Here is a 13,903-nt window from a genome sequence, read left to right on the forward strand (position 1 = left end):
GGGGGGGGGGGACAATTTCCTTCTCACCTCGACAGATGTCGGCTCTCCACACCCACTCGTGAGTCTCAAGTTACGGCTAATTAATTGACACTTGATAATGCCCCCAATGAGGGTCCAGTGAGGACTGATTTACTGACACCTGGAAGAAGTTAGCAAACTTAGCCACTAGCGGTGTCAAATAGACGCCGCCTGCTACCAGCACTGCAAAAAGGTTGCAAAAAATAACAAGACAAATTCTTATTTTACAATTCTATTATTATTCTAATGGCTTTCTTACAAAAGATGGAGAAAAAAAAAAACTTTTACTCTTACTTCCAACAGTTATTGGTGTATGGCTGCTTACACCAATGAATTACACGCAACAAGATGTGAACAAGATTTTCCTCCTCAAAAAAAAGTAAATTAACACAAATCAATTCATCCTTCTGATCCAAATAAATATTTTTGTTAAACATCCCCTCTAAGCAAAGCCATCTGCATGACATGATTTCTTTTGAGTCCTGACGTATATTTCTTGTGCGCCTTTTGAGAAAAGCATCCTCAAATATTATTCAGTCTTGTTCAGCTATCAAACCCTCCATCAGTTCCTCTCATCTCCGCACCTCAACCCTTTTCTTATCCAGTAGATCTTGCCTTTTGTTCTATTGGTTCATTCCATTCATCTGAAATATTATATGAAAGAACAAAAAAAATTGTCTCTCTTCTTTGTCAGTAGAAGAGCTTCAAAAGCCCTCCCTTTGACATGACATGAAAAGGCTCTGATTACATTTTTGCATGTGAAAACCAAGACATTTTGATCATGTTAAGAGTGAACATATACAGGGGGAAATACATATCTTTAGCTACATTTCTGCATCACTGTAAAATAAAATGACGTGTATAGCAACAGCTACAGTTTGTAATGTGTTCAGTTTAAGCAAAGCCTTTACAAACAGATATCAACGAAAACTGGTTCAATGCTTGCTGTTCAGCTATAGAACAAGTAGCTGAGCAACGTGGGTAGAGGCAGCATCACAGCATTGGGCCCCCTTTTCTCTATTCTTAGCTCTTCCTCCTTCTGTTACAGTCACACATGACTAGGTATAGAAAAGGAGAGGTAGAAGAGGCATCTTAAGATTCTGTCTCTCACAAAAATGGGAGGCCATCTATTCTTAGTTTCCACTTTAACATTAAGTGTAACTGTTTAAAAGTTAAAATTCACAATGTAAAGTGTAAGTGCAACAGGCTGTTTCTTGTACTCTTAGCAGGGGGTGCTTGCAAAATGAATTATCCATGTTTCAGTGTGACCCCTTGGCTATTGTTGCACATACCCGCATGTCATGCAAGCTGACTGATGGATTCAACTCCTGTCGAGAGGCAGGTTCGAAACAAAGAAATAAATAAAAACAGTAAACAAATTGGACCTACAAGTATAAAAGAAAAAGCCATGTGCCCTTTGCCTACTTGTAGTCCAGAAAAGCATCTTTTCAAATGAATGTAATCTAAAGAGATTACATTCATTTTAGCTACAAAAACTGACTCAGTTAATGTTATATTCTTATTTTCTTTAGATTGTGTTGCATGGATCATTTCTTGAAAAAAAATTGAAAATGCATGGATGATAGAGGCTTTTCTGAGGTGTTGTGTAACTACTTTAAACTTATTTTTCTCTCTCTCTCCCTGGCTCTGAGTAAACAATAAACACCAGGCTGCTCAGCAGCTGTAATCCTCCAACGACTCAATCAACATTTGTAAAGCTGGTCACATGAGGCTTGCATCCAAAACTGAGCCAGCCGGCTGTCTGAGTCCCAGCATCAACATCTCGACACCCATATATTCATGGCACCTCACTGCCGCCACTCCGTTCACGGTCCACCGATCCAAACGGGGACCAAGCTACCCACCTGACAAGTCGGAGGATATATTTATTCATAATTCAAATTGAAAATCCAAAAAGACAACCAAAGATCAAATAAAAAATTTAGCCACAAGCAGTGTTTTGCGTGTTCAAACCTTTATTGTCAATAGCGACTTCAAAGTAATTTTACACGTGGTCCAACGTGGCTATAAAACATGTCCTGCAAGCTTTATAACGATTGGACAAACAGTACACTTTGTTTAAAAGGCCTACAACTGAGCATTTATTTTCAATTCAGTGTGATATGTAGCTCAGTCCAGCTCACGGCAATTTGAGAACAACAGATGACCAACAGAAAAACAATTGCTAATAATAATGCCACAAGCTGCGATTCCAAGCTTAAACCTTGATTTGCGTCATTGCACGTCCAGTTACTCTGCATTTAAAGCGTCCCCTACTGGTCAATTTGAATGAGACTTGCAGTGTATGCGTGGGGTTGCGTGAAGTTTTGTGTTGATTGGACAAACATTTAGCCACTTATAGCTTAGATTTGCGCTATATCACCTGCAATTTGTTTGTATTTATAGCGCCCCCAGGCGTTAAATTTGAATGAAACTTTTAGGGCGTGGTTGAGGTAGTTATGAGGACATATCCTAAGAGATTTGTGAGGATTGGACAATGAATATGTGATTTATAGTAAAATGTGTGTAAAGCCTCTCACCTATCTTGCGCTTGTGGCACCCCCCCCTAGTGGTGTATGTATGTTAAACTGTCTGGGTATATCTGGGGCACTTATCTGAACGCACCCTGTCAGTTTTGTGATGATTGGCCCTACAGTCGCTTATTTTGTGTTAATTTACGCTATGTCTAAGTTCATTGGTCAATAACTTGAAAAGTAATTGAGATATGGACATGCTTTAAACAACTTGTAATAAGTTTGATCCATTGATGATTCACAGAAAATTTGGTGGCAATCTGAGCTACGGAGTAGGAAGTGATGACAAAAAGGTGTTTTTTAAATAAATTCAAAATGGCGGAAGAATTTTCTAGGCGGACCTTAATAATCCTTGCAACTTTTTTGTGGAGCACATTAAGCTGCCCCTGTGTGAGAAAAGTCTATCAGACTTACGGATTTGCGGTTTGAACCATAAATATTATTTTACTACGCGACTAGGAAAAATATGCTATAATTGAATTTGAAAAAGCAAGTTGAAATGTAAATGTAAACATAAAGTTAAATTAGTACTTCTACTTTTACCAGAGTATTTTTTAACACAAGTATCTGTACTTCTACTTGAGAACGAGAAGTGAGTACCTAAACTCGCAATTTTGACCAATAACCACAGTTTCCCACGACTTAAACCAATCCCAGCGGCCCCACGTGCCTGACTCTGTATCAGCATGTGACACTGAAAGCCAACGACCAAGCAGGAGTGAGTACGGGTTAATGTCACACGTATGTAGCCGTATTCATTTCCTTGTTAAACAAGACGTGTGTGACTCAAACATCTCAAGTAGGATTGCTCAATTTCCCCCCGCAACACACAAACACACACACACACAAGACGTACAGGCTTAGCCAAATTGAGGACAGCTATGCTCGTTATTGTAAGTGCAATGATAAGTGTTGCGGCTGTAAGCAGTCCAAAAGAGTGCTGCCGCGAGGGACCAAACGCTGAGAGATGCACCCACCTGTGACACGTTTAGTCCCTTGCGGCAGCACTCTTTTGGACCGCTTACAGCCGCAACAATAGTCAACAAAAGTGTTTGCTCCCAGCTTCACCCCCTCTCCGTCAAAGCCCAAAGAACCAGTTGCACAGGTGAAGCAAACAATTATATCACTTCCGCTCAAACCGTCATGAAAACGCCCACCGCCTACAATATCAGCGCATAATACAATAATCAATAAATGAGACCATAAACATAATGTGGCTCCTACAAGAAGTTAAAGCCCAATAAGTTCTTTATCAAACCGTATGAATGAGTGTCCCAGTCCAGGACAGTTAGGAAATTAACTAACAATGTAAAGATCAACACGCCACTGACAGACATAAATAAATGTCTTAAATCCACCAGCCATTATCATATTATACCAACGTTTGCAGCCTCCTGCGCCTTTTTGGTAAGGTCCTAGGAAAACCCAGCTCAGAGTAATTTTATTCTCCCCAAAATTTATTTTTAAATGACTATACAACAACAACAACAACAGCAAAAATCTTAACTTTTTTGGCTACTTTTTCTGTATACCGCAACTTCATTGCAACAAACATACAAAAAAAATGGCATCTTTTATCACAATTTATTACAAATGCCCCTACAACATCAGGCATTTTGGGCCGCAACAATCTCAAAAAAAGTCCGGCGAAATCCTGAAGGGACCGATAAGGTGCCCTGCATCCCTTTAGTTTCAGACCTTCACACCCACCTTTGGGCTGCGCCTCCTCATTTTGACATCTATCAAGTCCAAATGTTAAATCAAAATAGAAAAGCCAAATGTGAAATTGAAATGTAAAATTCAAAAGATAAACCATTTTACATTTCAACTTAGCATTTTCAGTTTCCTCTTTGAATTCAATACTAGCATAATTTATCGTAGTAGCATAGTAAAATTATATTTTTTATTTCACTTTCAATTTGAATTATGAATACATACATCCTCCATAGACAAGACAGCCAATGCTCAGATCCAGTAACCCCCTCTACCCAGCCCCTTTTCTAAAAACATGCAGCATCACTACGCTGCAACGACACACTCCTCCTAGGTCTTGTTGCTTACACACCCAGAGCTACATCTATCTACGAAGCTTTCTCCTTCATCTATTGTCAGTGAAGCTTCCTCTGGATTTGCCGCCTGAGTCTGGGTCTTTGCATGTCTGTCTCTTTTGCTGTCTGCCACGCCTTAACCCCTTGCTCACTCTGTCTTGATCCCCCCCACCTTTTTTTGATGAAAAATCTGCCCTAGAAACTGTTCAGATGAAGCCATTTCAAGCCTGCCGAGTCAGCCAATACCCAACTGTCAAGACAGAGTGTGAAGTTTAGATAATGAAATATAGTGGTGAGGAATTCGGGAGCTGTAGAATGCATGGTCTGTGCAGCATATGCGAGCAAGGAGTAGAATACAGTAGGCCTGCTCAGTGTCAAGCTGTTGTGTTGTGAAGGAGGGACTTAACCAGCTGTCACACACCTCCTCTAAGTCACGCTTCATCAAAGAGGCGCATCGTAATTAGATAGTTACATCAGATACTAAGTGGGTGAATGCAAATGTGAAGAAGCTCAGTTTAGAATTGTGAGCATTAGCTTGTCTCACCCAAAGCTAAAAACAATCCAGCCAAAAATGTAATCTACAATGCAACCAAGTGACAAATCCTGGACGTGCTCCACTGGCAGCAACTGGACAATGTGACAGAACGTGGGATAATGTGCATTTTCTGTTGCGTGCGTGCGTGCGCACACACACACACACACACAAACACAGATAAAAAAATGACTGTAAACTGGTCCAAAAGTTAATTCTGTGCCATGTGTAAACTCTCCTTTTGAGCTGATTTTACCTCATCTTCTCTCTTGAACTCTGTCACATTTCCTCTTAGAAAAGTATTTCCATTATCTCTACATGCCGCTACAACTTTTAGATGTGTCTTTTATCAGTCAAACTCCTGAGTGGCTGCTGAAAGGAGTACAAGCTCAGCAATATGATTGGCTCCAGTTTCCCCATTCTCCTGCTTTATACAGTTACTATTGTCTGGACCTGTTTTCACTTGTGAAACAGCGCAACGCGTCGTTTTGATGGGCCTATTGAAGCTGATGTCTCGTTATCTGTTATCTCAACACTGGGCTCCCTCGCACAGCACTGCAAAAAAAAGGATGTTTGACTAAAAAAAAAAGAAGAAAAAAAAGACAATTTGTCCTTTCTTCTTTTGGACTACGAATGTTCTTCCTCCTTCTCCTCCCTGTCCTTGGTTTTTCTAGCTCAAAATCAAGACTTGCTATAAGCTTCTACACATACATTTAAACACAAAGATTTGTGAACATAATGGCCTTTATTTGTACCTATTTTTTTATTTTATATCTATCATGAAACATCTGTAGATGTGTTTTGACCAAATAATTCCACCTCCTCTGATGTTTTGTATGATCTGTAACTATCACGAGTGAGGACAATTTCTGCAGAAACAAGGTTTGCATTAAAGGACAATACAGGAATAAAAAACTGTGCTGAAATGATTAGTAGTTTAATCAATTAGTTAATTTTTCAGAAAAACATTAGGCAATTTGTATAATCTATTATCAAGTGGAAAGGCCACTAATTCACCAACAAGCAATTTGAAAATGTCACTTTGGACTCTTGGCAATTGACTGTTTTCTGACGTTTTATAGGCTAAATTGAATATAAAAAAAAATGCCTATCTCATCCATAATGAAAATAATAGCCCAAGTAAGGACCAGGGTTGGGAAATGCTCACATACATCCATATACAATCCAATTACTGGATACACTGTCCTACCTTTAACATTGCCAGCCCGGATCTCCTCTCTACTCTTCAGAACTGGCATGATGGAGTGATCTGGGATTCGACTCCTCCTCTCATAGCCTCGGATGAAGGGATGGTAGACAGAGGAAGTCACGCAGAGAAGACTGAGGTGGGGTCTTGCAGGGTTAGAGGTGAGTGTTGGGTTGACTGAGGGTGGAGGTGGGCAAGGCTGGGGCGTTGTCAGTATGTGGAAGTGGCAGGAGGACTGTTTTTAAAGTGTAATTTTATGTACAAAGGACACTTAATTCTATAGAAACAAGGATTTCTACATCTTAAAAAGGCCCAAAAAAAGATCAATCTGCTAAACTATCCTGGTTGAAATATGCTTTAGACTCAGGCCTTGGAAGACTTTCAAAGCTAACCATCAACTCAAAATGGCAGCCTGCTTATGAATTTAATGAACTAAACTGAAAGATAATAGATGGTATAACAATAGAAGGATGAAGGGGCGCTCTTTCCATCCGACTCTTTTTCTCTTTCCTCCAACACTGGTGATGCAGCTCGCCAAGGTCTCCTCCCAGAAGTCTGCAAGCATGTGAACGCAGTTGCCGTGGAGATGTGGAGATGAGGAGATGAGCAGCAGTGGGTGTGTACGTACTCCTCTTCTTCTTCCCTCCCTTCCTTCTTCTTCTTCTTCTTCTTTGGCTTTCTTGCCTTGGCTTTGCTTTAGCCAGTCATGATGATCAGTTTTCCAGCCCGCTCTGTGCTCTCCTTGTTCTCAGTCTGAAGGGGAGAAGAAGAGAAGGACAGAGTCAGATGCCACTGTCAAGTCAATTGCCTCTGAGGTCAAGGCTTAACTCAGTGAAGCCACTGTGTCTACATGCCCCTTTTCACTGCAATCTCAAAGTGTTGAACGCTGTTGCCTAGTAATATTACGGTGCTATTTTCTTCATGGGAGATGCTGACAGCGCTTCTGTTTTCATCCAGTATTTCTTAAACTATGGGTCCTGACTCAAAATGATATTTTGCCAGATCAAGATAATCCTTCTTTAACATATCTGGTTATATCAGCAATTCAATGACAAGAAATGACTTTGGTTTAATTGGCTTTTTTATGATTGCTGCATCAGTGTGAGAGGCAGCACTGTGGCTCAGTGGTTAGCACTGCTGCCTCACAGCAAGTTCGTATGTTCTCCCCGTGTTTGCGTGGGTTTCCGCTGTGTGCTCCGGTTTCTTCCCACCATAAAGACATGCATGCTAGGTGGGACTACAGTTGGAAATTAGCCGAATGGCTAACACTGGTGCATGTAGAGAAATGTTGATTAATGTGCATTGTCCTAATCAAATAAATACATCTATAAAGTAACATGATTTGTTGATCCTTAATTTCCCAAAAATGGACATTATCTCTCTGGTTTCCCAATTTAATTTTCCAGATAATTTACTCTGTAACAATATACATATACCCATACCAGGATATAAAATCATGCACTGTGATGGATTTTTATGCATAGCGCCTACTCCTATTTGTCTGTAATTATTTCAGACTTTTTATTTATTCTTTTATTCTGACAGATTTTAAAATATGGCCCTCTTTTGCATTGGTATAAGCTTATATTATGTGTTACTGGGACACTTTTTTCTATGATTTTTCCCTTTTCCCATCTATATTTCTGTATTGTCTTTATTGATGGTCAAATATTATTAGGTGGTTAATCTGAGACAGTTATCTTCAGTTTGCCCCACAGAAAGGTTCAGTTCCCTTGATTGAACAGCTGCTTTTACCCCATATGAAAATACAACTCCACGGTAAAACAAATTGTACCATTTGTGATGATTCACTTTAGGTTTAATGCTACTAAAATATCAATAGATTCATAATTTAACAGAGGTGGGATTAGAAATATGCAACTCTTTATTAGCTATGTTATTAAACGTTTCAGGACTTTCTGGTGTGGCATTATAACCGGTCTGGCAGGGTAATCGATCAATTACTAAACAAATATTTTCATAATGTATTATTTAAAGTTGTGGAAGGCAATTATCTTTGCATTGTTGGGCAAAAATTCCATTATTAATCTTTCAGCATATTGTAATCGAAGTGATCTTAGAGAAAACCAGACTTGTGCATCTCCTCTTGGCTCAGTTTCAAATCCTAACGCTAAGAGCTTTCCCATTCTGAGTTGAAGTTTTCTAAACTCAAGGCGGGTTTTTCAACTCCAGCAAAAACGTGAGGCGCATGGAGTGGGGGAAAAATGGGAGGCGCTCAACAACGTAAAAGCAGCGAGCAAAATGCTTCACCCTCATTAAAAATAATGTCAAAAAGCCGCCCAGGCTGCTAAAACCCGCTCTGAACAATGCGCCTTAATCTTCTACAATAGTCAGTTCAGTCTTCGGGTTTTGGACTTTTGGTCGCACAAAATAAAACATGATGAGTCACCTTGGACTCTGAGACACTGTGACAGATCGTGTTCTCTATTTTGACGATTAATTTATGAACCTGATAATGTTGCAGCAACAGTAAAGACTGTGTAGAGTATTTGCTCACAGGGATCTGTCAGTATCTGGAAACGTGTTTATCTGTGTATTTTAAAGAAGTCGGAAATGTAGGTGTACACAATTTAACCATAGGAAACATGTCTAGTCGAGCATATCTGCATGTCAAGAATTGTAATCCTCTCTGGTAATGTAATGAATTATTTATTCAACAAATTTTAATTGGAAAAATCCATCTTTCTCTCCGACTCCTTCAAAGTCTAATTGTCTCCGACTCTCGCTGTACTATTAAGATGACATTGATAGCTTGACTCTGATGCAGAATAATACAGTATTTCCTTAAATAAACCTTTGCAGAACACAACTGAATAAGGTTTGTTTGTTTGTTTGTTTGTTTGTTTAGTTCCCACGCTAGGTTATGAATCAACAGCTTTTCAAAATGTGCAATGTTATTTGGTGTGAGTTATTCCAGAAAGACAATTTTTACTGAAGCAAAGGCTTTAATGTGTACGATACTTTCATCCTTAAAACGGAAAAATGTCTCAAAATACATTTGGCAGTTTCACGTATCATTTGCTTTATGGACAACAAGCGTTTTGATGACATCAACTAACATGTGCGTTCTTGATGTCTCCAAAATCTTAACACAGTCTTAATGACTCGTCTTTTGAACGTAAATCCTTCATTAGCCTGAAACCCCGGAGGTGAGCATGCCCTTTTAAGCCTTTATATTTTAAACTACTGTGTGTTCACAGCGAGCCAACGTCACACCACTGTTTAAAAAGACATCCTAAATCATTTATAGCGTTTTGCTTGAAAGACATTGCGTTAAAGTCAACTTGAAACTTTTAGAACAGGGGTCCACTCTTTTCCTCTGTCAATGGAAAATATTTAAGAGGAACCTGCCATAAAACCCTTATGTTTTATTATTTTTAAATAATATGTGACAGCTGAATGTCTAATGACTTGTTGAGTATTTTGTGTTAACATCCGTTCCTGACAGGCAGGAATCGCCTTGTTTACAAGGCTTTTAGTGCAGACAAAAGATACTTTACAGACTGGATTAAGAATTCAGTTTGGTGGAATGTATAATGATTTGCTTTTTTTATGTGTTAATAATTAAGAGTTTGTTTGCCTAACAATCTTTAGGATCACTGTGCCATCAGTAATTTGCCATTTCGTTGACTAGCTAGTTAATTCCAATAAGAAGACATCTGGTTGCAGAAAAGCTAACACAGCATTGGATCACCTATCTAACATATAATACACTCGGAGTCCTACAGCCCAGTATGTCACCTACAATGGCAGTGTACTCATGAAGGTCATGCTGAAGAGCCCGATCCAGTAACGCTGATCTGATTAGATATGTCATTCATTTCCAGAAACCTAGTCATTTTTATAGATGTTTATTATGCCATTCTAAATTAAAACTTTTTTTATTTAGAATGGCTTTTAATACACAGTAGCAGTGTGAGATTTTCCCTTTCTTCCTCCTGCTTTACGTAACTTTATGATTTTACTGTATTCTAGGTTTTATTCTTTTTTTATTGTTTGTCATGTTTTATTCTTGGTCCTTGATGTAAAGCACTTTGGATACCTGCTGGTTGTTGTAAAGCGCTATGCACATAAATGTTGATTGATACTATGCAGATTGAACAAGCAGGAAAGAAGAAGAAATGTAATGAAGGAGGAGGAGGAGGGGGAAGAGGAGGAAGCAACTGAAATGCACAATAAGGAGAAGTATAGGAATAAAAAGGATGCATGTAAATGCATGCACCTGTCCGCTGCACTGGAGTCACTGATTGAGTCAAGATGTAAGCTGGTGGGGAGAGATGTGACCAATTTGACCAAAACAGTATCTGGTTTCTGCCGTGAATTAGAAACGGTCCTCGAGCAAGAAATCTCTGTTGCTTGAAAATCCCAGCTGAGAGAAGTGATGAGAATGCGTCAAATTCTTAGATCTACCAGTACATATATGGATAAAGATCAAAAGGCATGGTCTGATAAACATCCTATTAGTTCCAGCAGGGTGAAGAACGGTTCAGCAGTACAAGCAAATGTGGTGGGAAATAGAACACCCTTCACAGGGAACCTGCTGATTAAAGTTCATGCAGAATGCGTTTCCATCAGTGTCGTGCACAAACACATGCACACTTGATTAGCTGTAGTCTGGCACACAAACACATGCATGTGCATGCACTCAGTTGCGAAGAAGTGAATGCTATATTAATTCACTACTCACCTAATTAACTCTTTTCTGTAACACATAATTTATAGACTGTAGTGGAGATGTTTTACAGAGGAGCAGAGTTGAGACACAAAAGCAAAGACAGAGCAAAACGAGTGGTCCTTCATATTCCTTCATGACGACATCCCACTCTTAGAACAATCAGGAAGGACGTATTTATTAAGCCCCTTAATCGGTCCGTAAGAAAGGGGGGAAAAGGAGTCTAACTTGGCTGGTGTGGGACTACGCTACTGGGCGTAATTTTTCACCTTAAGGTTGAGTGCACAGGTAGATGTCCGTGGATACATAGGTTGAAAACTTACAGGCTAGCAGTAATGCTTTAAAACAGCACTGCCAAAAAGGTGTGGCAGTGAAAAGTAGAGACAAAGCATCAAACACAACGTAAAGAAAGAAGGCAAATATGACAGAGGGAAAGAGAAAGGTAGTGATGAGATGGGATATTAAGTTTGATCTATTTTTTTTATCTGTCTATCAGTCTGTCTCAATCTAACAACTTGCACACCATCTATTACACCTCATATCCAGCGCAAGGCATTACCCACTTAATCCACTGTTCAACATCCAACTAATGCCGAGCAGTCTCTCTTGCCTAACAGAGGATGAGTATGAAGACAAGTGGAGGGAAGAGAGCTTCCAAAATGAAAAATGGCCAGTTCTGGATTAAAACCAATTGAAGCGAGGGAAGGGGAAATTGAAAACATGCAGAAGCTCAAGGATTTCTTTTTGGAAAATATTTTGATGATAATAAAGAGCGTTTTCAAGGTTTTAGGATTTTGTGTGTGTGTGTGTGTGTGTGTTTGTGTGTGTGTGTGTGTGTGTGTGTGTTGGGATGGTTGTATAACAACTAACAGCTACTGATGGACTGGCAGAATGAAAATAAGTATAAATCAAGAATGAAATGAGATACACTCTTAATGACTTGAGATGGGCATTTGCTCTGGACTTTGAATGCAGCTAAATAATTAACACAAAGAGAATATCATTTAGTTTGGACTAAATATTCCCAACTTTGCCAAATTATAATCAAACATACAAGGAAGCCAACATGCCAAGAAATTAATCTCATTCTCCCTCAATACTACGCCTACTTCGTCTTCCCTTGTTAATTCACAAAAGGTGGCAAAACAAATTGATAAATATATTAAATGGAAAAGGGGACATAACATGTGGACACATTAAAAAAAAAGAGATTTCTTAAAGACAACAATTAAAAATGGGCGCACTTTGCCATGGTGAGAAGAACAGATGAGGAGGGTGTGAAAACGGTGCGAGACCAGACAGATATCGACTCACTGAACACTGTTGTTTTAGGCATAATTTAGTGTGCGAGTGCATGTGTGTGTTAATGTGTGTTTTATGCACGTAAAGCACACACAAATACACACAGACAAACAGATGGACAGACACTAAACAATAGTTAACCTACCTAGAGTAACATTTAAGAATCCCGCAATAGTGTGATGCAAAGAAAATGGGAGTGGAGGGACCAAAAGAGAAGGAAAAGGGAAAAAAATAGTCATTCATGAGGAGTTTTTGAGTTGTCTTTGAAGAAAATTCATCCAAGTTCATATAACATCAGACTTTAGAGACAGAAAGAGGCGTGGGATGGGGAATAATTAACTGATGGCAGCAGCTAGAAATAAAATGGCAAGGAGGAACTGACAGGTATGATATGGTTTGGTTAAAGGGGGGGAAGGAGTGGAAAGGCGGAAGGAAAGGACAAAAATTAAACAAACTCCTTCCTTCCTTTTTTCTCTCACTCATAAATAGACAAAATTATACAACATGTAGATGGAGAAATAGATGAGGAGGCAAATGACGGAGATAGAGACTATGTGAAAAGATGAAGCACCTCCCAGCACCGCGATGAGGAATAAGAAAAATATAAAACGAAAGAAAAAATTGAATACTCCAAAGCCTTCCGTTTTTGCTGGTTTGGTAAGGCGAGGGGGAGGTTGTCAGTTATATCCCCCCTCTCTCTGCAACTGGTCAGTCTTCTTTTATCTTCTGTCCTCCTCAAAGCAAGGTGCTACCTTCCCCTTCAAATGAGCTGTAACCCTTTGCCAACAAAGCTGTTAGACATGGCACTTAGGCTGGCTACACGGTGGGGTGCTGCTACCCAGAGATACAGAGAGTGGAGCCGAAACACACCTCTGGCTGGCACAGAATGCAGAGCACAACTAAAACTGCACTCACTTTCTCTCCTCCCACTCCTTCAGATAGAGAGAGAGAGAGAGAGAGAGAGCGAGAGAGAGAGAGAGAGGAATGTGGAGGTGGGTCCCTCTATAGGATCGTGATTTAGAGAAAAGCTACAGTGAAGGGCTGTTGCAACAATTGTCAAGAAAATAGTTTTTCCAAATGTAAGCAATAGCTCCCTCTGTGGGTGTGCTAGGAGATGAAAATAGAATTGTCAACAATGAGGTTTAGAGATGATGGTTTTCTAAATTCTTTCCAGTTATGTTTTTGTGTCACAGTAATGCCTATTGCTATGTTGTGTGTACTGGCTTATATCGGCATTGAAACAGATTTAACCTAGTTGAAGACACATTTTTACATTTTTTATTTTGAAAATCCCTGTAGATAGAGAATGCTTGATCAGAAAATGTATATAGACATTTAATTCAAAGTGTTATTTGTCAAACTGGGATCCTAAGATCTACAACGGTATGTACTCCACAATAGGTGTCCCAGCAACAGTAAAAGTAAAATTTAGGCTATTTTACACAGGATTATTGCACTCTCTATGATGGCTTTTCATTTCAATTAAAATCTTAAACTTGTGGAATTATGTGATGTCTGGAAAAATAACATTTACACTTAATAGATTAAATTCCTAAAAAGTGAAATTAA

The 13,903-nt window shown here is 39.2% G+C and overlaps 1 protein-coding gene across 6 annotated transcripts in view; it reads right to left on the reverse strand.

The window, feature by feature from the left end:
• The window catches only part of grin2bb (glutamate receptor, ionotropic, N-methyl D-aspartate 2B, genome duplicate b), a 102,530-nt gene extending 89,309 nt beyond the window's left edge, over positions 1-13,221 (reverse strand). For 3 of the 6 annotated variants that reach the window (XM_034893641.1, XM_034893632.1, XM_034893597.1), the window contains exons 1-2: positions 12,480-13,221; positions 6,343-7,092 (exon numbers count right to left, since the gene is read on the reverse strand). In XM_034893641.1, coding sequence (XP_034749532.1) covers positions 6,343-6,351 — 9 coding nt within the window. In that variant the 5' untranslated portion in view covers positions 6,352-7,092; positions 12,480-13,221. Of the gene's footprint in view, positions 1-6,342; positions 7,093-11,047; positions 11,063-12,479 lie in introns of all 6 variants that reach the window. The other 3 variants (XM_034893605.1, XM_034893622.1, XM_034893613.1) reach the window with 3 other exon arrangements.
• Positions 13,222-13,903: the final 682 nt, after the last annotated feature.

The sequence above is a fragment of the Etheostoma cragini genome, chromosome 2 (genome assembly GCF_013103735.1).
Source record: "Etheostoma cragini isolate CJK2018 chromosome 2, CSU_Ecrag_1.0, whole genome shotgun sequence".
Classification (NCBI taxonomy): Eukaryota; Metazoa; Chordata; class Actinopteri; order Perciformes; family Percidae; genus Etheostoma; species Etheostoma cragini.